General features: G+C 39.9%; 1 protein-coding gene across 1 annotated transcript; it reads left to right on the top strand.

Annotated features, from left to right (window-relative positions):
- The first annotated feature begins 7,956 nt into the window (after positions 1–7,956).
- On the top strand, positions 7,957–25,690 carry cfap77 (cilia and flagella associated protein 77). The gene is made up of 7 exons (XM_058375105.1): positions 7,957–8,130; positions 8,243–8,330; positions 17,067–17,166; positions 18,330–18,564; positions 21,219–21,324; positions 22,726–22,827; positions 25,324–25,690. Exons 2-7 carry the CDS (start codon positions 8,268–8,270, stop codon positions 25,444–25,446), a joined length of 729 nt encoding a protein of 242 aa, XP_058231088.1. The 5' UTR covers positions 7,957–8,130; positions 8,243–8,267; the 3' UTR covers positions 25,447–25,690.
- Positions 25,691–25,746: the final 56 nt, after the last annotated feature.

The following is a 25,746-nucleotide window of genomic DNA, read 5'->3' on the forward strand; positions in this document are numbered from 1 at the left end:
GATATAATTCTGTACTATTCAAAACAACAGCCCTTGCCAATTTTTAGCTTGAAACATCTAATCGTAGTGTGTGTGTGTGTGTGTGTGTGTGTGTTTTCCGGTTCAGCTAATTGGTGATGGAGGCCTGGTCCCTGGTGAGATAAACCCAGGTGTTTGTTCTAAGCATCTGTCAACCTTCACGTGGTTCAGACAATAGACACCTGTTTCACATTATACTCTCACACACAAACACACACAGGTTGCTCACCAAAGAGTGACTTTCTCTTCTCATCACTAATTGCAGGTCTACTGTAAGTTGATTACAGATTAAGATTTTTTTTTTAGAATTTCCAGTAAAAAATGGGAGACATTTGTTCTCAAGTTTTCCTTCAGAGGCAGCGTTCACTCTGCACATCTCTCAAACATGTGGATCATATTTAAGTTGACTGTACTAGCACTAGTTGCCTAGCTGACTAGCACTTTTAGGGCATTATTTTCATTCTCATTTCATCAACAACATCTCTGAATACACATTATCCCTAACATACAGTCATTTCCCCTTAAAGCAACGTGATAATGCAAGCACCTACCTTCTTCTTTTCAGCTTTCAAATGAGCTTTAATGACCAAATAAGTGCCAGATTTAAGGAAGGCTAAATAAAATGTCAGCCAAAACACATGATCCTAAAGATATAGCGGACACTATGACAGTTGTAGACTAGTAAAAACATTGCCGGGCCTTTTTCTAAACTTCTTACAAACTGCCCAGTTTCTCTGACCCTTTAGCTGACAGGAATGAGACCCGATGTGGTTTTCTGATGTCGTAGCCCATTTGCCCTTAACTGCACTGCTTTTCGAGCACAGAGCTCTGCAGAGGGTCGTACGATCATACCTCCAAGGCATCTACACCAGGAGAAGCAGAATGAGGGGCGCTTCGAGGATCATAAAAGAACCTGAGCCACAGTCTCTTTACTTCAGCATCACAGCGCACACACACACAAACAGACTCAGGGATGGTTTTATCCTACAGGCGACACGGCTGCTTGATAATAAACACTCACACCACTAAAGAACATTTGCATTCTCGCGACACATTTAAGGATTATTACAGGATGTGTAATTACACTCCGCTACTGCACTCTGCACTTTAAGTGACTGCTGTTAATGCTCTGTGAACACACTGATATATTTGCACAAAACAAACATTCTATTGTTTTTTTATTCTTTAAGTACACTATATTGCCAAAAGTTTTGGGACAGCCCTCCAAATCATTGAATTCAGGGGTTGGGCTCGGCCTCTTAGTTCCAGTGAAAGGAACTCTTTAGGCTTCAGCTTCATACCAAGACATTTTGGACAATTTCATGCTCCCAACTTTGTGGGAACAGTTTGAGGATGACCCCTTCCTGTTCCAACATGACTGCACAAAGCACGGTCCATAAAGACATGGATGAGTGAGTTTGGTGTGGAGGAACTTCACAGAGTCCTGACCTCAACCTGATAGAACACCTTTGGGATGAATTAGAGCGGAGACTGCAAGCCAGACATTCTCGTCCAACATCAGTGCCTGACCTCACAAATGTCCTTCTAGAGGAATGGTCAAAAATTCCCATAAACACACTCCTAAACCTTGTGAAAAGCCTTCCCAGAAGAGTTGAAGCTGTTATAGCCGCAAAGGACGTGCCAACTCCGTTTTACATTCATGTCCCAAAACGTTTGGTAAATATAGTGTATATATGTATATACTGTACGTCTATGTGTGTGTGTAAACACTGTGACATAACTGTTGGTGCCAGATGGGCCAGTTTGAGTATTTCAGAAACTTCTTATCTCCTGGGAATTTCTGCACACAAAAATACACACACAATAATAGTCCAAAAAAAGAAAAAAAAACAACTGGGAAACCGTGCTGATGAGAGAGAGACAGATCAGAGGAGAATGACCAGACTTGTCTGAGCTGACAGAAAAATCGGAAACACTGCAAAAATTCCAGGTGATTTTTTTTCTTTTCTAATCTTCAGCTGTCCAGTTTAGGTCTGTCCATGATAGCCTCAGCTTCCAGTTCTGGGCTGACAGGAGTGGAACCTGATGTGGTCTTCTACTGTTGTAGCTTATCCGCCTCAAGGTTTGATGACTTGTGCGTATTGAGATGCTTTTCTGCTCAGCATTTTTGTAAAGAGTGATTTCTGGCAGCTCTGTGTAATGAAGATCTGAACAGCAAAGTTAAGAACTCAAGGTTCTTAGAACGAAGAAGAAGCATGACATGCTTGTGCATTTTGGGTGAGACAGAACTAAAGGTAATGATGATCCACTGAAAAACATTAGGAATACAGGAGACATGACATTTTATCTTACACAAGCAGAACTTCTTTTCCTCCTTCTGCATTATACCTTCATGTCATGTCCATAGCATGGAGCTTGAAGTGTTGCAAGCTTACTTGCACACAGAAGCAAGGGAAAAAAGCATGATCCTGACTGTTTAATCCCCATTCTCAACAGGTTTGGGGCTGTTAAATATCTAATCCCATCACAATGGTGAGTGTTGTCCTTTTATGACCATCATTACAGCATAAATTTACTGCGTGAAACAATATTATTTGATGCTGAATGGCATTTCTGTACAGACATTTGCTTTTTATTGATGTTATATATTACGGTATATAATATTTTATTGTATAAGATGGTATATTAAGCTGTGCTGGAAGTGCTTGTTCCAAGAATAAGGAATAAGAATTTGGATAAGGAGTGATCCGAAATGGAAATCCTTTCCCTCACTGTTACTTTTGATTTAAAGGATGGTAATGTCATGTGTTTTTAACAGGAAAGTGGTCTCTCCTTGAATACATCACTATCTGAGCCCTAGATATAGATCTGCCTCTCTCTCTCTCTCTCTCTCTCTCTCGCTCTTTCTCTCTCCATGCATCCTATTTGTCAGTCTCTTGCTCTATGCCTTGAGACATTCACACAGAGAAGACAGGAGGAAACTGGTTCAGCTTAAGTAGACCTTGTCTAATGCAACTGCCCTGAAATAACCTAATGCCAAAAGCCACTTGAAAGGTCGTAGCATAAAATGTTCTGCTTTCTATCTACATTGAGGAATCTAATAATACCAGAGGTTAACGAGGAAAGAGGAAGATAAAGACGATGATGAGGTTGTTGTTTCTTAGTAAACTGATTTACTGTAACACTGTAGTATTAAAGCACTTTCCAGTAATGGGGGACAACATTACTGCATACAACAGCAATAAATCATACGGGCTTAAGCGTGAGCTCGGCTATAATCCGTACTCTCTGCTTCTTCCTGTAAAGTGACTGCGTGTTGACAGCAGCTGTGTGTATTGCATTTTACCCCCAAAGTTAAGTGCACCAATAAAACCGACCGCAGATTGCAGGAGATTCCGGACTAAATATGGTAGTTTAGGCACTTTTGGTAATGGCAGTGGTTTGTGGTTGAAGAGTGTGGCAGAAAAAAAAGGTTCACGGTCCTGGAGAAAGTAGCAGTTGGGGACTAGGAGTCTTTCCTAGGAACTCAAAAGTACACAGTGTTCCAAACACTGATTTTCATGCCGTAGAGCGCTTCTTGTTTTGTTCCTCTCTGAGGCTCATGCACTTTTTCAAGATAACGCTGATGTCAGTATTGTCCTTGGTTGTGACAGAATCAAGGTCATTGAACTGTACAGCCACAAATGCATTCTTGATTGTGTGTGTGTGTGTGTGTGTGTTGTGTACTAGGGCTAAGAGCACAGCCTTCAGGACCCATGGCACATCAATATTACAACACTGGGCTGAGGGCACATAGAGGAACACATGAAATATTTATCATATCACCTCTCTCTACATCCATTCTCGTTCTCTCACTTGCAGGTCATTTTTTTGCACAACGAACACCTCTGGGTACCTGCGGGTTTACATAAGCCTGGATGAGCCAACCTGGGTCTAAGCTCAGATTTACAGGATGACTATGTGTTGTTCAATGACGTTCTCAGCAGTGATGGTCATGGAAATGTGATTAAACCTAGATTTGTTTCCTAAGGCTTTTGAAATGATCTACAACTGGATAACCACCTTCAATCGTATTTTTCTTTTTGTCAGATTCACCATTAAAACGATATCAAAAATATCTTCAGATGATGTAGGAAAGTCTTGCAGCTAGCAAAACGTACATATTTAATTTATAAAATTCAGCTATACAACAAAAAACCTTCGAGTGAAGTTAAAAATGAAAGCATTTTCCAATAAATCAGTTTCAAGCTGCATTACATAATCATTATCATTATCAGCATTATCATTATGTCATGCTATGATTTACATTTCCAATAAGTTTTAGTACCCAAGCTCAGCTCGGCATGCTGTTCACATAAACTAAAGGCTCCCCTGAACTTCTCCATAAAACCGCAGGTTCTAAGGAGCACAATTATTAGAATCGTATCATAGATCATGACTAATGACAGGGATAATATCTAATTTGGCTAGCCCCTGTGCTTCATACACAAGTATATACAACATATAATTTAATGGATGACTCCAAGCAAATCATTTAACAGAGTAATCACAGCTGGAAAAACAGGCATTGTTATGGGATTGTTATGACACAGTATGCCAGAGTTTAGTCATTGTCTCATTCACAGGCACCTGAAAAACGCTTAATCGGTCCGTGTTAGAGTGGGGGAATAACTAAACTGCCTCGCTGAGTAAATCCACATGTAGTCACTTCATCTGATTAATTTATTTTAAGCAGAATAATATTTATCTAGAGATAAACTCATCTGATGACCTCATCTCTATCTGGCTGCCCTAAGTAGAACAAAGTCACCCAGCCTTTAATGAGGCTCTATCTCAGGAATGGTATGACGTAGAGATGAGCCACTTTTGCCCTAAATCAAAATGCTGCAAATTTTAGTGACGTTTGTTTGCATTTGGGTCAGTCTTGGCCCAGTTTACAAATGTTGTGCAAACCTTTAATGCCAAACTCAAAGTCTGGCTAGAAACTGCAGCTACATTACTTTGTTTTTAATGGGAAAGGTTTTGGGTTAAATTATTGCATTTCTTATATATTTGCATAAAGGCAATTGGAAGCAAACCTACTCTAAAACAATGAATAAATGAACAAACAAAAACAAGCACTGAAAAGCCAACTCCTCTATGTGCAGTACTGCCTAAAGTTACACAATACTGAGCTCTATTGGTTCATTCAGCTCATTGCACTAAAAAATAACTGGACTACACTTTTATTATTAAACTACAGTGTGATAGATATTTGCCCAAATAATCGGTTGAAGAAGCAATAGACAGTTAGATATAACAATAATGTGTATAGTAACAATATTTTACACTTTCTGCTTAATGGCGTAAGTTTACTGATCAGGTTTAAATATAACTCTACAATTTTAGACTTTCATATTTTTTTGTACATTTGGAATCTGTCTTTAAATAATGACCAGATTTGTTCTCATCATTTAATACTAGACTTTTTGGACTTTATAACTGTCTACTCATCTGAATGTCATCCATAAGTTGTGCTACATTATGGTATAAATGTATGTAAAGTGTCTGAAAATTATTTAAATGTGGTATAGGTATAATTTCACACACTGATTTATATCCGGATTTTGACAGGTTTTTGGAGATGGAAAATTTTGAGAAGTTTTGACAGTTTTACAATGTAATTATCTAGTAGAGTCTTGATATTGGGATCTAATACAATGTATTGGTATTGGATCAAATTCATAGACTACCGAAGCTGCAGCGCCTCCTAGAGGCTACCATTAGGTCAACACTGGTTGGTTTGTCTGGTATCCTTTTAATACAAATAAACCTACAACTGGGCTTACTGGTGCGATAATAGTTAATAATAACTTTAGAAGGGATGGTGACAGTGAATGTTATGACTAACAACATAATTAAAACTAGCATGTAAACTTTCTAAACTTAAAGTCAACTTACCTCAACAAGCTTCTGTAGGTGTAGATTTTAAAGACTCATATCTCGTGTCATCGTACAGTATGAATTATTGGTAAATCCGGCAAAAGGGATCATTTTGTTAAAGAATGCTTATTTTGCTGATTGAAAACTGTTTGTCTATATGCTTGGATTTGGGGAGGCCTAGTCAAGAAATAGAGGAAACCATGAGAAAAAGTGGGCGGGGATATGGGTGGGGATAAACTATAAAATAACCATTTAGTTTTAAGTCTAAAATAAACTGCTTGTGGCTGTCAATCACAGCTTGGACTACTTTTGATAGATACTGACCACTGCAGACCGGGAACACCCCACAAGAGCTGCAGTTTTGGAGACACTCTGATCCAGTGGTCTAGCCATCACAATTTGGCCCTTCATCAAACTTGCTCAAATCCTTACACTTGTCCATTTTTCCTGCTTCTAACATCAACTTTGAAGACAAAATGTTCACTTGCTGCCTAATATATCCCACCCACTAACAGGTGCCATGATGAGGAGATCATCAGTCTTATTCACGTCACCTCTCACTGTTCATAATGTTATGCCTGATTGGTGTGTGTAAGCACTTACCAACTCTTTGGGGCACGTGTATAGACTTGTCGCTAGGGGTCAGTGAATGCTTGATTGGTTTCTCCAGAAGCCAAAGATAAGAAGTTAAATTTCATTGGTGTTTGGAGTGAAAAACAGGAAACAACCCTGAAAAACAAGTTTTCCATAAGGCTATACGTTTATGTCTTAAACAATAAAACAATATTATACATATTTATGAAGCATATATAAAAATTTATATACAAGATTTTTTTCAAAATATCTTTTTGAGGGAGCGTGAAAGGATATAAAGGATAAAATCCATGAATAGATAAATAGAATAGATATATTTATTTGGTGGACTGGGAAATATAGACTTATGTAGTCATTTTACTTTGCTTTGTTCATAAAATATTAGAATATACTGATAATATTTAAATGATACCATGAAGAAGTACACTATATTGCCAAAGGTTTTGGGACGTCTGCCTTTACATGTACATGAATGTAATATGGATTTGACCCGCCCTTTGCAGATATAACAGATTCCACAAGGCTTTCGACAAGGTGTAGGAGTGTGTTTATGGGAAATTTGACCATTCCTCTAGAAGTGCATTTATGAGGTCAAGAACTGATGTTGGACGAGAAGGCCTGGCTTGCAGTCTCCGCTCTAATTCATCCCAAAGGTGTTCTATCAGGTTGAGGAACAGGACTCTCTGCAGGCCAGTCAAGTTCATCCACACTAAACTCAATCATCCATGTCTTTATGGACCTTGCTTTGTGCACTGGTGTGCAGTCATGTAGGAACAGGAAGGGGTCATCCCCAAACTGTTCCCACAAAGCATGAAATTGTCCAAAATGTCTTGGTATGAAGCTGAAGCATTAAGAGTTCCTTTCACTGGAACTAAGGGGCCGAGCCGAACCCCTGAAAAACAACACCTGAATTCAATAATTTGGAGGGGTGTCCAAAAACTTTTGGCAATAAGGTGTATGTTACTAATAAATAAACTACATGTGTCACTGATAATGAAAGTGATAAAACTAAAGGACTACATCAAGGATAATCTGTCCAACAGTACCACAGTTTTCATTAGAACTTGACGAAAGGGTGAAACCATGGCTCTTTAAAATATGAATTAAATTTTATTTCTGCACATTTACAATATTAACAGATAACAGATCGAAATTCAAAAACTGAAGTCAGAAATCACTCATTATATTATTATTATTATTATTGTTGTTGTTACTATTATTATTATTATTATTATTATTATTATTATTTTGATCACCCTTCAGTCCTGGATGTATTTCATACAGGAAAACATTCTTATAAAACATTCTTATTCTTATAAACAGTGTAGTTAAATAATAGTTAGTTGTGTTTTGACTGAAAGAAACAAAACAAAACAACAACGCTAAAGTTAAAGCATGCAGCGTGTCACCAGGAGCGTCATGTCTCCATGACAACAGAGAAAGCACGCGGAAACGGCCTAGGATCCGGAGCAGTGTGCTGTGTTAGCTCGACTATTCAGTTTCTCATCTAGTCCTGAGAAATAAGTCTCTAAACACAATTATCTACCATCTTCATCACTAATAGGTTTATTTTCTAAATTCAATAGATTAAGTGATTATTTTCAGCTTTTAGGATTTTCCCCGCTGCTCCTCCAGGTAACTTAGTTAGCTTGTTAACGTCATGCTAGGTGATGTATTTCTTTGGTTTGCTCTTAGATTTAAAATAAGTAAGTAATTAAAATAAAAATTAACTTTGCGTTTTTGTAAGGGTATCGAAATCTCGTTGCGTGGAGATGAACTCTGCACAGGTCGGAGTGGTCAGAGACTCAATGGCCAATAATCCACTTATAATGAAGGTAAGAGTTTAAATATTAAATACACACACACATACATATATATATATATATATATATATATATATATATATATATATATATATATATATATATATATATATATATATATACACCGATCAGGCATAACATTATGAGCACCGAGAGGTGAAGTGAATAAGACTGATGATCTCCTCATCATGGCACCTGTTAGTGGGTGGGATATATTAGACAGCAAGTGAACATTTTGTCCTCAGAGTTGATGTGATAGAAGCAGGAAAAATGGACAAGCGTAAGGATTTGAGCGAGTTTGATGAAGGGCCGAATTGTGATGGCGGATAGACGACTGGATCAGAGCATCTCCAAAACTGCAGCTCTTGTGGGGTGTTCCCGGTCTGCAGTGGTCAGTATCTATCAAAAGTGGTCCAAGGAAGGAACAGTGATGAACCGGCGACAGGGTCATGGACGGTCAAGGCCCATTGATGCACGTGGGGAGTGAAGGCTGGACCATGTGATCCGATCCAACAGACGAGCTACTGTTGCTCAAACTGCTGAAGAAGTTAATGCTGGTTCTGATAGAAAGGTGTCAGAATACACAGTGCATCACAGTTTGTTGCATATGGGGCTGCATAGCTGCAGACCAGTCAGGGTGCCCAAAGCAAAAATGGTTCAGGAATGGTTTGATGAGCACAGCAACGAGTTTAAGGTGTTGACTTTGCCTCTAAATTCCCCAAATCTTAATCTAATCAAGCTTCTATGGGGTGTGCTGGACAAACAAATCCCATCCATGGAGGCCCCATCTCACAACTTACAGGACTTAAAGGATCTGCTGCTAACATCTTGGTGGCAGATGTAGTGGGGGATGTAGTGGAGTCTGTTTAGGCAGCAAAAAGGGTTATTAGGCAGGTGGTCATAATGTTATGCCTGATCTGTGTATATGATAAGACATGATAAATCTATCTGGGTTTATACCTGAGTCTTGTCGTATTTAATAGAACCACCAGATGGCAGTATATTTCCTCAAATAATAGGAGTTCAATAATTGTCTACAAATGATTTTCAAGCTCATGTTCCTCAAAGTCCACCTACTGTACCACCTACTGGTTTAGCTTAACTTGAAAACTGTTGACCTCCAACTATTCAAAATGATTCACATAGCTCCTTTTAATCCCCCATTTTCTCTTCTCGTTCCACTGCTGCGGTTCACGACATATCCTTCATCCAATTCTCCTTCAACTTCATCAACTCTTCCAGTGGAGCAGAAGGGAGGATGAAACAAATCCTTTATTTCTCCATTCCTTATCAGCATAACTTAAATATAATGTCCTGACACAGCCAAGCCCTCCCACCCCACCTCATTCCCATCCTTTTACAAGCCATTCTGATCTTAGCCTGGTCGCACCCCTCCTCTGCCTCTCACCGTTCTCCAGGGTTATTTGATATGCCCCTTTTGACTGATGCAGAAAATAGGATTACTGTATTTAAATGACTATGATAATGAACCGTGTGCGTGTTGCTATAGTCCCACAAGATCAAGGATTTCTCGTTCGTTTCCATTGTGAGCCGTTTTAGCTACAGCTTTTGGCCTTGCTCCGGAACAATGGAGGAGTCATCTGTGAGGATTAAGGCTTTTGTCATTTTGGCATTGCCTGATGTTTCTCTGTTTCTCCTCTCTTGTGACTTGGGTTTGAGCTGTAATGCAGAACATTCACCCTCAGACCTCCTAAGACTATTTGTGTTTTGTGAAAACTACAAGCATGTTTCCTCTGGACAGAGGTTGCGGGAACTCATTCGCAACTAGAGACAGGAATTTACAGAGGCAGAAGATCTAGCTTCAGGAGTGGCTTTTCTCCCAAACTTCTTTATTTCATGACTCCATATAGCTTATTTTATGGTGAAATGTGTATTAAGCAACAGATAATGTTTGATATAATGGCGGAAAGTGATCCAAACAACACCATGGGTGCCAATACTTTTAGAGAAAGCGGACAGAATGTCATGTGACTATAAAATATCACAAAAACACAAACCATTTGGTCAAACTATTTTTGTTGCTAAACCTGAAATGGGGTTTTCTTGTGCATGTAGAGCACTAAGTGAGGTGTTTGTCTTTAATATTATACTCATATAATAAGCAGCCAGTGTGAAGAAAACTGAATAAGAATCCATTTGGCTTATTTGTTAGATTTCACATAGCTCACAGGTAAAGAATTGACCATTTTAAAATATTAGCGACAAGAAACAATACTTTGAGTAAACAAAGAATTAGATACTAATATGAAATATTAGACTTAATGGCAGAATTCTGTGGAAAAAAACTCTCATGGCAGTAATGAAGCTAGTAAAGATCGCTGGGCCGTGCTGTCTGGTAGCAAAGAGACATTCTCAGGATGTACTGTGACAGGTCACATACTGTAAGAGAATTTTGCACTTACATACAGTAGCTGCTGTGGGATTCCTACTATACTGTGAAAGAGCAGTTTATCATAAGTGAAGTTTTGTGTGCTTCAGGCACTTTTGATGTATGGCTGTCCCGCCGGGAAAGGGGACATATATCACAGTAATATACACCAGTGCTAATGGTTCTCAGGGTGTACATGAGATGGATTGGACTAAGTTGTATGGAGTAGCGCATGTATCTAGACCAGAGCTTTGGCTTTGTGTCTAAGCAAGCTCATTTTATTGCTACATGATGAAACGGGTTGTGTTTTTGTGAGCTGAACAAGAAGAATGTTATTCTCCTGTCCTGTCCTGTCCTGTCCTGTCCCCTGTCCTGTCCTGTCCTGTCCTGTCCTGTCCTGTCCTGTCCTCTCCTCTCCTCTCCTCTCCTCTCTCCACACTTAATTCCCTTTTGATGAGGCATGGCCAATAAATCCCATTTTCATGCCTGCGTTCCCTGATGACCAGTAAATGAGAGATCAGGGGGGCAGCTTTGGGGCTTCTGTTGTTCTCAGGGACATGAATGGGACCTGCTGGGCAGCAGGCCGGCTGGGTCCCATTCGCAGCCTCCTATTCATACTCATTAGCATTAGCTTAAGCACACTGTGTTCTGTAGCATGTGTGAGGAGAAAGCAGACAATGTGCGCATTACATCTGTACAGTATGTAAGCAAAATGTACCGCAGTAATCAGAACACAAATCCATCAGTAACTTACGCCGATTTGCGAGGATGCCAGAAGAAGGTTATCCCAATGCGACCTGATGTCTAAAGCTTTCACAGACAGCTACATTTGTATTAAGGGCAACTGAAATATACGTCTTATAAACGCGGAGTACGTCAGGAATGGATTTAGGTTCACAAGCTCACTAACTCTTAGGCCAAACTATTTCATCTTCCATAAGGACGCCGTAGCAGTGCACTGGCTCATTATTTATGGTATCCAGCTGGGCCCAGTGTAGGTGCAAACCCAGCGACACAGATACATAAGCACAAAGCCCAATGCATAAACCATAAAGCGCTCACATAATAAATAACCCCATGCAAATGAGCAGTGTAAAGTGACCATTGCCCATGTGTAGTCTATCATAGCTAAGGGAGTGCAGGAGCATATACGTCACATTGCTTGGGAGACATAATGAGTGTGTACCTGATGAATCAATGTAATGAGGAAGTAATGAAAGGTACGCACATACATCATTGTGATTTACCAACTTACCAACAACTAAGGGGTGTGTGATATTCGTACAATTATACATTTAGGATTTTAATCCAACTATTTTTAGAGATGCCATCAAACACATATATACATACAAACCTATATCTTTAATATTTATTCAACAGGGTCTTTCACTTAAACAGAGAAACTTAAGGACAGATATTATGCATTATATACTCATTTTTACTGCAAGAGGTATCCCAGACACATGATGCCAATTAGCTGCTCTTGTATTTGGAAGCACCTCATCAATTATGCCCAGAACTGCAGGATTAGCCACTCATAATAGGAAGGGTGTGCATTTTAAAGGAGAAAGAAGGTCTGTGCATGTGTGTGTGTTTTTTGGGGGGGTTGCTGGGGTTGAATAGAATCGATATGAAGACTTTAGAGATTTTGCTTGTGGTGATAATGGAAAACCATGATAGTTTCATCTGGGCCTATGTAAAAAATTAAAACAATTTGGCTCATTATGCCAAGCTGATTAATACTGTTTACAGAGAAATTAAGATTTAAATGCTTTTGTGCTGTCGTGTGTGAACAGATTAAAATCTCTAATCATGTACTTTCACTATATACTTGTATGTTTGTGCTGATGTTTGTCTAGACCGTAAAAGTGAAGCAAATAGACATCTCCGTACAGTGATGAATCCGAATATAAAGAGAGGATTTATTATTTGTAATGCACACACAGAGTATTCCCCTTTTACAGAGTGAGAGCTGGAGATTAGTTTTAAGCCTGCTGTGCTCTGGCCAGGCACCAGATGGCGCTGATCTGAATGAGCGCAGACAGATCGGGACGCATTACTCGCCATTATCTTCTAATCATCACCATCGACTCCTCATCTCAGTGTGGGACTCTGGAAACGAAATTCCTGGTGCCTGTCTGTCAGGGAGGAGTCAGACGAGATGAGAGGCTTCAGGGGCAATAACTGAACGGATTAAACCAAACTTTGCGACTGCAGAAACTAGGCACATTTTGGAGGCCTTCTTTCCAAAAACCACATAATCTAGACGTTGGCTCGTGGCTCACTGTGTGTCGAATCTTAGGATGATCATCTCTGTTTTCCGTCCTCTTTCTTTCTCTTTTTATTTATTTATTTAGCTATTTATTTACTTACTGGGTAGAATTGCTACCTCACAGCTCCAGGGTCTTGGGTTTGATTCTGAACTCTGGTTACTGTCTTCTCCATGTGGGTTTCCTCCAGGTTTTTTCCCCACTTCCTCAACGCCTGTTGATAGGCAGATTGGCTACACTTAATTGATCCTGTATGTTAATGACTGTGTGAAGGTGTGTACATGATGCCCCAACATGGACTGACATCATTTCCAGTGTGCATTCTCTTACATTGTGCCCAGATTTAGTGGGATTAGTTTTGGATCAGATGGGCACAACCCTGGCTAGGATTATGCAATTACGTGCTCTAGATAAATCAGTGAATGATTCAATTCATTTATTTACATTATATTGCCAAAAGTTTTGGGACACTCCTCCAAAACATTGAATTCAGGTGTTGTTTTTCAGAGGGTTGGACTCGGCCCCTTAGTTCCAGTGAAAGGAACTCTTAATGCTTCAACATACCAAGACATTTTGGACAATTTCATGCTCCCAACTTTGTGGGAACAGTTTGGGGATGACCCCTTCCTGTTCCAACATGACTGCTGCACACCAGTGCACAAAGCAAGGTCCATAAAGACATGTATGAGTGAGTTTGGTGTGGAGGAACTTCTGACCTCAACCCCATAGAACACCTTTGGGATGCATTAGAGCGGAGACTGTGAGCCAGGCCTTCTCATCCAGCATCAGTGTCTGACCTCTGAACACACTTCTAGTGGAATGGTCAAAAATTCCCATAAACACACTCCTAAACCTTGTGGAAAGCCTTCCCAGAAGAGTTGAAGCTGTTATAGCTGCAAAGGGCAGGACAACTCCATATTACATCCATGTACGTGTCAAGGCAAATGTCCCAAAACTTTTGGCAATATAGTGTATATTTAAGGTATTTATATTTAAGTTCTTTTTAAAATCTTAATCTCTATGTACAGCGCCTATATTGTAATTTTGATATTCCCTGAACTGAGAAAAGTATGTCCTGTGTACTACTCATTAATTCATAGACTGGAGAATTCACACCTATCAAACACACACACACACACACACATGGATCTAATAGTTTTTATGAAATTATTACAATACAAATATGAGCTTATGAAACCTATTTCTAGAATTTTTTATTAATTTCAAGTTTAAACCCATCTTTTATCTATTGGCAATTCGACATTTACAGTATTTCTAATAAAAAGCAAATTGATCAGCCAAAAGACTCACATAGATTTAGCAAATATCTACATGCATAGATATCTTTTTGACAGTAATAAGATCAAGTCCTCCAGAAAATAAAAATATACCAGCCATTCATTTTATTTACAGAAGTTAATTAAACTAATGAACTGTTTAACTGTAAAGGGTCCACTCGTTTGAAATGTGTAACAAAATTTGCCAGATTAATAAAAGGGAAATTAGTTCATAAGTGAAAGTAAATGAGATTACCGTCTGAGGCTGACACACAGCAGTCTGGAGTCTGCACACTGCTTAATTATGACTGTCTAAATGTCTAAATCTTGCTTAGACAGTCACAGATGTCATCTGAAAGAGACAGCCTGTGTAAAGAGGAGGACCTGTGTGTGTGTTTGTGTGTGTGGGTGTGGGTGTGTAAGAGAGAGAGAGAGAGAGAGAGAGAGAGAGAATGAGAGAGTGATGTGACCAGAGACTGCACAGATAAACTCTTAGGGTCAGCGCTAAGCTAAGCTCAGCTGAGCCAAATCCTAAAAGCATACATGAGCAAGACTGGGACAAAGGCGTGGCGAAATTAAAACCAGCGAGAGGGAATAGACTGAAGACAGACAGAAGGGGTGTCTTCACTAAGGGATGATTATGTGCCCTATTCTCTGTCCCTTTAAGACTGTGTGAATAATATGCTCCCACTGACCCCACTTGTGGAGCAGTTCCATTCTCCCCTCTTTTTCAGCAGGTCCATGCCTGGTTAATCAAAACACAATAAAGGGACAGATCACCAGTAAATGAGAATATAAAAGGAGCTTTTGCTTAACATAATCCCCCTCCTGATTTGCCTTTTTTGTTGTCCCCTTCCCTTTCAAGGCCTTTATTGGTCCTGAAAGGGGACAATAATGTTCGGAGGGGTCCGATTAGCCATTTTGCGCCAGCAGTCAACACGTTCCTTCAAGCATCTCTAAATGATCCCTTCAAAACAATCTGCAGATTGAAATTGCTGAGAGGATTAAAGGGATGGCCGAGCACAACACAGTGGCGCAGATCCACAAGATTGGCCTTTAAAGATTGGAGAAAGATTTAAATGTGTTGCGGCAAAGATGTTAACTAAAGGTTCTGGACAGGTCAGGCTGGGCGTGAATCGGAAAAGGGCTACGGGTTTTGGTCGGTACCCGGAGGACACATTATCTTTATGTGATCCACAGTAGGCGTGTTCTCAGAAGCGAGGATCATTAGTGGGGGGTCCAATGATATTTAATCCATTTTCACACATAGGTAGTTAAACTGAAAACATTTGGGTATACAGCAGTTTTCAGGATAATTGACATTCCTTAAACTTTTTTGTACGTTTTTCTTTTTTGTTTAGCACCGATTGATGAACCCTTTTAGACTTTTAGAGTCACATATCACAGAGCTTTGTCTTCCACATGAGCATACTCACCTCCACAACTCTGATCTGTGATTGATGTGTTTGCATGCTACGTTTTATTCTAGCTTGTTCATGTTACAGTATAAGAAAGAAACGCCGGAGCAAAGCTGTTTTCTTTTACTGCGAAACTCAGAAAACATCAGTTACTCTGCGCTCACTCACCAGCAGTTTACTTGTCATCCTTACAAGAGTTTCAAATTTTAATCTATAGTGCATCACTCTTAAAACAAGCCCTTAAGGTGTTTTGCTTTGAATGTCAACAGAACAGCCAGTGGCTCTGCCAAGCAATCAGCCCCTGCAGATCCTCACTTACAGCCTCACGCTGTTCCTTTCTCCTGCTGTATACTTGTCAGCCACCTCGTAGTTACAAATCCTGTGTTGTAAATTGCGCAGTACATAATGTTAATGGGGATGTGGTAGCTTAGTGGTTAAGGGGTTGGACTACTGCTTGGAAGGTTGTGAGCTCAAATCCCAGGTCTACCAAGCTGCCACTGCTGGGCCTGTGAGCAAGGCCCTAAACTCTCAGTTGCTCAGAGAAATGAGATAAAATTGTAAGTTGCTTTGGGTAAGGGCGTCTGCTAAATGCCTGAAATGTGATATAAATGTACAACCTGTTAGGAAGGCAGAATGAGGCCTGCATGTTCTTGACTGAAGATCTATCATAATCACCCACTTTCTCTTACATGTTCCAAAAGTATATGATTTTGTGTGTTTATTGATAGATATTTTGTGAGATAGATAGATAGATAGATAGATAGATAGATAGATAGATAGATAGATAGATAGATAGATGGACGGACGGACGGATAAATAGATAGATAGATAGATAGATAGATAGATAGATAGATAGATAGATAGATAGATAGATAGATAGATAGATAGATAGATAGATAGATAGATAGATAGAAGCTTCCCTTTTTTATATGATAGCTACCAAGGGAGGGTGAAGGACACATGCTTTCTCTCACTGCTTCTCATCTTATGTCACAGGGCAGCCTAACACAGAGAGCACTATCTGTTCTCTTCCGCATACATGAGCTCACAGATGCCCATGATTGGCTAGTGTTACTGTGATTGACATGGAAGAGAATGTACTATAGAACACGGCTCCATAGGATCCTATACAACAGGGCTGTAGGACCGTTTGCTGGTAGTTTGGTAACAAACCTATATATTGCGATATACAACACTATATATCAAGTAACTTGAGTAATTATGATATTTTTGCCATTTTGCCACTTCCTAGTATTTATGTTTATTAACGTAGTAGATGCTTTCAACCAAAGCAACTTGAAATGGAAATGACATTGGCGGTACCTGGATTTAGACTTGTAACCTTCTAGTAACACCTAAAGAAAAATGTTTCTTCTTATCTTTCTGATCTATAGCCTAAACTTGGTAAGATCAAATCCAGAGGACTCTCCTGTCCAGGACCAGATTTTGTTTATGGTGCAGTGACCACCTTCCAAGATGGTGGAGCAGCAGAGGGTAAGTGAACAAACAAACCCTGAGCATCTTTACCTTTCTCTTTTTAAACTTTCTTTAAAACAAATCCACAATACTGCCTGAACTCCAAAATGCAGATACTGTATATAGCAGGAAGTGATATTCCTTTTTTTTTGGTGTTTTTTTTTAAACCTTAAAGAATTAAGTGAAAATGTGATTTTCTTTTTACTTTTGTAGTTGATTTGTGATAAAAACTCTCCCAAATATTACAAAGGGTTTAAAATGACTGACTTTGTCCATATAGAGGTTCATATGAATATTTACCATGATTGGTTTATGAGTGTATTTATATAAAATGCAGTTTAAGAGTAGAAATCACTGGAAATGTGTTTCATAAACACCCAGGATACAATAATAACAAAATATAGGCCTTTAAATTTAATTTAATCCAGTACATGCTTTATTGATGGATCCTGGGACTTTCGGGAACATTGAAAATACATCCTGTATTTATTACAGTGGTCAATATACTAGTGTAGAAGCAACTTAACTGTATATTTCTGGGAGTTGTAAAGTTTTTTGGTTTGTCAGTGGCTAGAAAGGGTGTATGTAAGTATCATGTAGCCTTAAAACACTCACATCAAAGGTGCAATAGTCACCTTTTCAACCAAACTGATTTCATTTTTTAAGAATACAAATAATATGGAAAATTATGTTGAAATGATAGTAATCATTGAAGTAATAGTTTTAAACTATTTTATTAGATCAAGTGTATAACACAGACAAAACAGTTTGGAAACCCGCCTTCTGGTCTGGGATGTTGTCGGTCATTTGATAGACACGCCCCCAAACACCACTTCACATCCTCTTGAATGATTATGAGATGTTAAAGGTTTATAGAGTTGTAACTTGAATGTCTGAGAGTGCTTGAAAGAGATGTCATGACAATGCTTGCTAATGGTAACCCTAGTTAGCATGCTGATCGTAGTTGAAACAAGTCTTGGAGGTGGGGTTTTATGTACATGGGTGGAAATTAGGCTCAGTGAGGGAAAAAATAAAAATCATTCTAATGTTATTTAACTTCACTCATTAAACTGTTAGCGGCCTTGGTATCCAGTCTGTGCCTCCAGCCTGTGAGCATAGATGGATGATGTATCTGTCACCTTGTGTATTTTCTCTCCCTGATCTCTGGCTTGTGCTCTCAGCCCTTTCCAACTGGCACACTCCTTCACTGTCCATTTCCAAGTCTGCGCAGTACAGGAAGGCAGAGCGGGACTTTGTGGCACTGAATCGTGAAGGTGTAAAGTCCGGCCTGGTCACGGCTAAAGAGCTGCATCAGTTCCGCGCCACTCACGACATCAGACGCCCAGTCGCTTCCAAAACCTACAAGTCTGCTCCAGTACAAATACCACAGGACATCACATTCGGCCTTCCTACACGGTAAGTGTGTGTTTGAAATTGTGAATTATTACACATTGTTCAACTGCTTCTGCAGAAATCAGTAAAGTCTATCCTTCACCTTTTCCTTTTCTCATTCATTTCAACTTAATTTAAATCAATTCCTTCAACTTAAGAAGAATTTATTTGAATAGAGACTTTGCAGGTATCTTTCTGTAGAGCTGAGACCTTGTAGTATCTGCATTATGTACAGTAAAGGAAGGAAAAATGAACATAACATTTTAAACTGTCTGGAAAGACGTCCTGTAACGTCCATGCAGTGCATTAATGAAAATCTACAAGGGTACCATGCTTATATGCTATGTAGTATGCAAACAGTGAATATGATGCTGTCAGGGGTTATGCTTAAACAAGATGGATTTCACTGAATCAACTGAAAAAGTACTGAAATACTGAATTGTGTGATAATTGTAATTTCACCTGATAAAGTAGACAGAAAGGGGGATTTAATAAACTTTGGCAGATGGTAAATGGCACACTAGTTAGTGAAAAAGGTGGCCATAGACATGCCAGAGTGAAAATCTATATTTATTTGTCTTTGCACTTTATCCTGAAAAGAAAAGTGGATCCTGGGAAAAGTGGATCCTGGGAATCCCAGACACAAGGCGAGAATACAGCCTGGCTAAAACACCAGTCCATAAGGGCACCATAAGCACAAAACTCCAAAAATGTCTTTTTTTTTCTCTTGTCCTTACACACGCAGACTATTTTCAGCTCTGAGCATAAGTGGGCAGATGGTTATCTTGGGAACAGCTTCACTATGCAAATGATCAGTATCCTGTCTGCAGACCCAGGGCAAATGGGTGTTCGTAGTGTGTAAAAGTGCTCCTGGGATGTCTTCTGAGTCGGGTGACTGAAAAAGAGAGAAGGAAAGAGGAGAGAGAACAAAAATGAAAAACGGGAAGACGTCTGACTGGGAACGCGTGCAGAGATACACTACGAGGGTTGTAGTTAGAGCAAAAGCAGGATTATCACAGCAGCAAGCAGAGTGAACGCTGCCCGGAGCTCCCTCTCTCTAGAAATCTACACTTACTTTTTCCTCCTTTAACACATAGGTGTTGCAGTGGAGCTGAATTATTCAAAATAATAACGCACATGAACTCTCTCTCTCTCTCTGTTACACACACACACACACGCAGACATTACTCTGTGTCAGATTTATTCCACGCTTGATGCATGGGGTGTGTGAGAGGCCGGCGTGTGTCTGTTCAGTCTGGAGAAAGGGATGGAGCAATAAAAGATAAGATCATGGCTCCTCAGGGACTTGTTTGGTCCTGTTCTCTATCCATCAAATGCTACTCACCAATGCCAAGGTCAGCCCTAATGAGGCAGCGCTACAATGCTAGCAGAGTGTCGTCCCGACCATATTTACTTGCACGCTCTACATGTATAATGCAGAATACACACTATACATGCTGTATATATACATGTATAATGCAAAACCACACACACAAGGCTAATTTACTGACATCCTCAATGTAAAATTCAGATTACCACTGGAGGTTGACCTTTGAACTACTTAAATATTTAAAGAAATTCTTAAACTAGGGCTGGGCATCATGGTGATAAACAAATTTAGGATTCTGATAATGCATTCTTCTGAGTATATCCCAGATATTGTTAAATCTTTGCTTTGCTTCATAAAGTGATATATATCTCAATATAGGTGTAACTACAAAAAAAGAAAAGAAATGTGAAAATGAAAGAAAAGTATCATTTAAAAATGTTCGTCTTGCTGTTTTGCCGGACATTGTTGGAAATTTAATAATGCTGTGCGTCTGATATCTTACTAAAATATCTTCGGTTTTCAAAAATATTAAAATAATGTAATACAAAAATTTAATAATTTCAGCAGTAACATTTAGTTCATAGGGATTTGTGTGGTTGATGATCTAAGTAATCTCTAACTAATAATAAACTGAACGTGGATAGCTGTTAATGATGGAAGTGACTACAGGAAATAAGCGTTTAGTGGATGTTCCAGTACATTAATGTCAGATCAAATGGAATAAAATGCTTCAGTAAAATGATGTTATAGGAAAGTATTTCATCATTTTGTCATTGAATACTTTCCCATATCATGCAGCATGTCATTTCAGAGAATGTTTTATTTTTTAGATATCGCCCACTCAAGTGCTTCCCTGCTCTCCTGAACCCTGCATGTCCTTCCTATCAAATATATCAAATATTCACCATATCAAATGTAGGGTCATGTAGCAGTAGAAAGCCATTTTCCCAATGTTTCACCTGTTCCTAACATCAGACACCAAAGGGTTGAGGGTAACAAAAAGGTAGCAGTAAACAAGCACACCCTTCTTAGCCAGTGTTTGGCAATATTTTCCACCTTTGGATGAAACTGTGGCCTAGAGCTTTCTTTGCTGTTTCTGTCCAAAGTCATCAGGATGTTTATCTAGCACTCCCTGAGACATGTGGTGTGTACTAATGATGCAATAAAATGAACAGCAGGGGGTGGAGCTGAGATCGGCATCTTACCAGAGATCATAATTAAGATATACCACAGGCCCCAGTTACTCAGCTGTGGCGTGGCGCTTATGGATAGATGAGCGTAAAGAATAAAAAAATTGTCGAGGGGGACGCTACGGTGAACTCAGAGCACATTTATTTATCCTCTGCAGGCCGTCCACTCCGATATCGGCGCTGTTGGAGTATAAGTACGGCCAGAAGTGGCTGGAGGAGCAACAGGCCAAAGACAGAGCACTGCTGGAGCAGCAGAATAAGAAGGTAAGATTATAGAATACTTTTTTATCTTTACAGGGATATTATACAATATCAGAACCAAACCCTGACTGTTTCAGAATATTCTCCTAGACTTGTTTGGAGTTGATAATGTTGTTTACTTAGTATCTGATCACTTGACACTTTATGTGACATTTGATGGCACCAGAATTAATTTAGTTAATTAATTTTTCCCTTTATTTCAGTATTATGGGTTATTTTGTGTAGATTCATGACTTAAAATCCCAAGAGGGTGTGAATACTTATTAGGGATTAGATTCATAGTAAGTAAGGCAAGGCAAGTTTATTTACATGGCTCATTTTATATACTGAGCTCATTTGAAGAGCTTTAGAAATAGAATGCTTAGGTTAATAACATAATAGTAAAGTCTTGAAAAAAGCATATAGATTAAAAAGAGATAAAAGCAAAGGGGGAAAAAGTATACACTGATTAGGGACAGCATTAAAACCATTGACAGGTGAAGTGAATAACATTGACTGCAGTGGTAAATGTAGGATATGTTAGGCAGCAAGAGAACTATGAGTTCTCAAAGTTGTTGTGTTGGAAGCAGGAAAAATGGACAAGTGTAAGGATCTCAGCTACTTTGACAAGAGACAAAATTGTGACGGTTAGACGGCTGAGAGTCTCTAAACCTGCCGGTCTTGTGGGGTATTGATACTGATATCTCGGGGATTAGCAATAGTGGTCCAGTGAAGGATACCCAGTGAAGCAGCGACAGGCTCATGGGTGTTCAAGGCTCACTGATGCGCACGGGGAGAGAAGGCTAGTCCGTCTGGTCAGATCCTACTCAAAAGCAATTGTAACAGATTGCTAAAAAATTTCATGCTGGCTATGATAGAAAGGTGTGAGAACACAGGAGACTTGCTGTGTATGGAGCAATATAGCTGCAGACCAGTCAGAGAGCCCATGCTGACCTCTGTCTATCACCAAAAGCATTTACAAGGTGCATGTGAGGATCAGAACTGGTGCAATGGAAGAAGACGGATTGCTCAGGAATCATGTTTTCTTATACATCATGTGGTGTGTGTGAGGTGTGTTCTTGGGGAAGAGATGACAATAGGATGCACTATGGGAAGAAGGCAAACCGGATAGGCAGTGTGATGCTCTGAGCAACGATCTGCTGGGTCTTGACATACATGTGACACCTAGCACCTACCTAAACGTTGCTGTAGACCAAGTACACCTCTTAATCGCAATGGTATTCCCTAACAGCAATGGGAAGAGTCCCGTCATTTTTAAAAATAAAAAAAGGAACAAAGCAGATTGCTCAGTCAGCTGTTAAGTGTGTGAGCTATCATGTTACCTTGCCCAACTTTCTCTTTATGAATTCAGTATTCTGATTTATCAGGTCGTATATATCTCTCTACCTTGTTTCTTTCTCACAGGTTCAGCTTAGGAAAATTCAGGACACTCGTACCACCCTTCTCCGTAAGAGTCGCCCTCTAGAGGAACCACCATCCATGTGGAAACTGCCCCGCTTCCAGCAGGTGAGACCCTCTGCACTCTTCCTTCTTTGAACAGCAGTTCAGGAGTCCTTTAACTCTACAATTTCTTTGTTTTTGAGGTGCGCTGATCTCTGACAGTCCAGAAAATATTGATATCTAATCTTATTTGATCTGTTTGCCCAGAGGGGAGTGTATCAGTGATGGTGATGAGAAGTTTAGATACTCTCAAAGCCAGGATAAATGCATGACTTTATCGCCTGTGTATGTGTGTGTGTGTGTGTGTGTTTGACAAGACATCTTGGGGTCAGAGGACGCATGGGAGGAAAATCAGCATTGAAAGTAATGATTTCTTTCCAGATTCCGTTACAACACACACACACACACACACACAGTGTAGTAGTCCAGCTCTCTCACCCTCCCTATCATCGGCCCGGCTCAAGCCACCAATTAAATCAAAAGTGTTCTTCTTCCATTGGTCTTTTGCGCTGTCGTGCGGCCGATCATCCTGACAGCTCTGGCTGCCGGTGAAGCTTGAAAATCCTCTATTGACAATACCCAGTGCTTCCAATTATGAGGGAATCAGACTCCTGCTGAGCTTCCCGGCTCCCGCACACACACACACACACACACACATGCTAAGCACACACATGCTTACAAAACATACACACTCCTTTTTTTTCCTCCCGCATACATATGCATGCACACACTATCTCTTGTCTGCCACCCTACACCTCTATTCTCCATTGCTTTCATTTTACCTTCATCCCGTCCTGTCTGCATGCGTCTTCTCTGAAATTTACCCACACATCCCGTAGCTGGGTGCACGCGGTCTCCCTCGTCCTGTCGTCCAGCCTCGGTCGGCTCTAATGAGTGTGTTGGGGATTGAGGAGGGGTGGGGTGGAGGGGGGTATCTTGCATCTTGTTTTCACCGCGCTAAATTCTGCCTTGTATGACAGCTGACGGTGAGGAGGGAACGTTAACCTTATAAAAGATTTACCTCCGCTCATTATGGCCTGTCAGCTCATGCTCCCGATGGCTCGGGGTTCGACGTTTGCATCTCCTGTGTGCTTTTTTTTTTTTTCTGCTTCCCCCTCCATCATCTGTTTGTTTGTGTTGCGGTTCTCCTTCACGCCTCTCTCGTTCTGCCTTTGGTGGGCCCCGTGTTCTTGCTCTGTAATTCAGAAAAAAAAAAAAAAAAACCTCGCACTGAAGTGCCAAAAGTGTTTGAGAGAGAGAGAGACGAAGGGAATTCGTACAAAATAAAGCTGGAAGAAACAACAAACAAGGAAATTATATAAATAAACCGTAGTGATGCAGTGACGTTTTTTGAACAAGCTGTTCCCTTAGATTTGATAAGAAAGCTTAGTGAAGCAATGTTTGCAGCGTTTGAAGCATCTATCAAGCATTTCAGATGTGTTACAAATATAAGCTAGCTTTTAACATGCAGAAGAAAAAAAAATAGAATAATATGCTCTGGACTGACAGGTTTGGTGTTTCTCAACTAAATGTGTTCCACTAGCAAGCAGTTTCCTGTTGCCTTCCTGACAGTATTCAGGCTGCTTTACTGGAATAAATGTTTGTGAGGAGCTTTTTACACCTTTTATGACTTGTTCCTATCGTCCTAAATATTTTTATTAAGAACCTTGAGCGGCATCCAATTCAGACAGTTATTATATTACAGTCCAGTAAGCTCACAGGTAAAGTGTTCTTCAGCTGTCTAGTTTTGCTGATCCTGTGGCCACTCTAGCCTCCCGGTTTGGTGATGCTTTTCTGCTCATCATGGATATAACAAATGGTTATTTAAGTTAGTGTGGCCTTCCTGTCAGCTCAATTTGGTCATTTTTTTTCCTGACCTCTCTCATCAACAAGGCGTTTCTGTCTGCACACTGGTTGCTTTTTTGTTTTTTTGCGACATTATTTTTAGAGATCTTCCTGGAGATCAGCCTTTCTGCGACAATCAAATCATCGACATTACATCTTCCTCAAACTCCTTCTGGTTTGATGTGAATATTAACTGAAGCTCTTGATCTGTATATGATTGATTTTATGCACTGTACTGCCATATGATTGGCTGATTGAATAATTACATGAATGAGTGTGGGTGCTCCTATTAATGTGGCCGGTGAGTGTATGTATTTATATTGTACCTTTTTGTCTTATACTCAGCACCACCCAAACCACCATGACTGCAGCTCATCAGCCTCTTGTGGTGTCCCACCTGCCACACACACACACACACACACACACACACTGTACAAAGAACACGTTTCAGCCAAGTCTTCCCCTGAACCTGTCTGCTGTTATAAAAGTAGCAGCCTGCACTATACTGAACATCTACACAGAAAAAAGTTTGTTATCCCCTGACAAGCCAAGAGACTTGTTTTTCACGAGAATCCTTACTGACACTCTAATTTAGTGTACCATGTCTAGGACAACCAGACAGCCAGCTGGTACAGTAACATGTTGCATGGACCTCACTCTGCTACACTGGGTTTATACTCACGTGGCATGTGATTATTTCTTTTCTACCTTCTGCAGATCGGACCAGCTCTGGACACCTTCCGAGATCCTGAAGCACGAAAGAAGGCCATGGCCGCACACTGCATGGACTCGGTAGCCAGACGAGGACTGCTAGGACAGGGCACTTACACTGTGGACTAACAGGCTGATTATTATCCATATAATCTCCCAGTTTATCCTTCAGATCTGGTTCTTTTTTGGTCTAACAGTCTGGACACGGAGACAGTGTTAGTGATATCAGCTCATATTGTCACTATTGATGTATGACATGAGATTTCGGTCCTGAGTCAATGCCACAGCTGTTAGTGCATTATTTGTGTAATAAAGTGTTGCTTAAATTGTTTGCTCGTTTTGTTTTTCACTTCAGTATTCCCTCGTTCATCACAAAGCTTCATTTTTCAAACATTTACACTGCTTAATTTCTTTGAGGTTACGGTTAGG

This window comes from Hemibagrus wyckioides, linkage group LG22, assembly GCF_019097595.1.
Source record: "Hemibagrus wyckioides isolate EC202008001 linkage group LG22, SWU_Hwy_1.0, whole genome shotgun sequence".
In the NCBI taxonomy this organism is placed as follows: Eukaryota; Metazoa; Chordata; class Actinopteri; order Siluriformes; family Bagridae; genus Hemibagrus; species Hemibagrus wyckioides.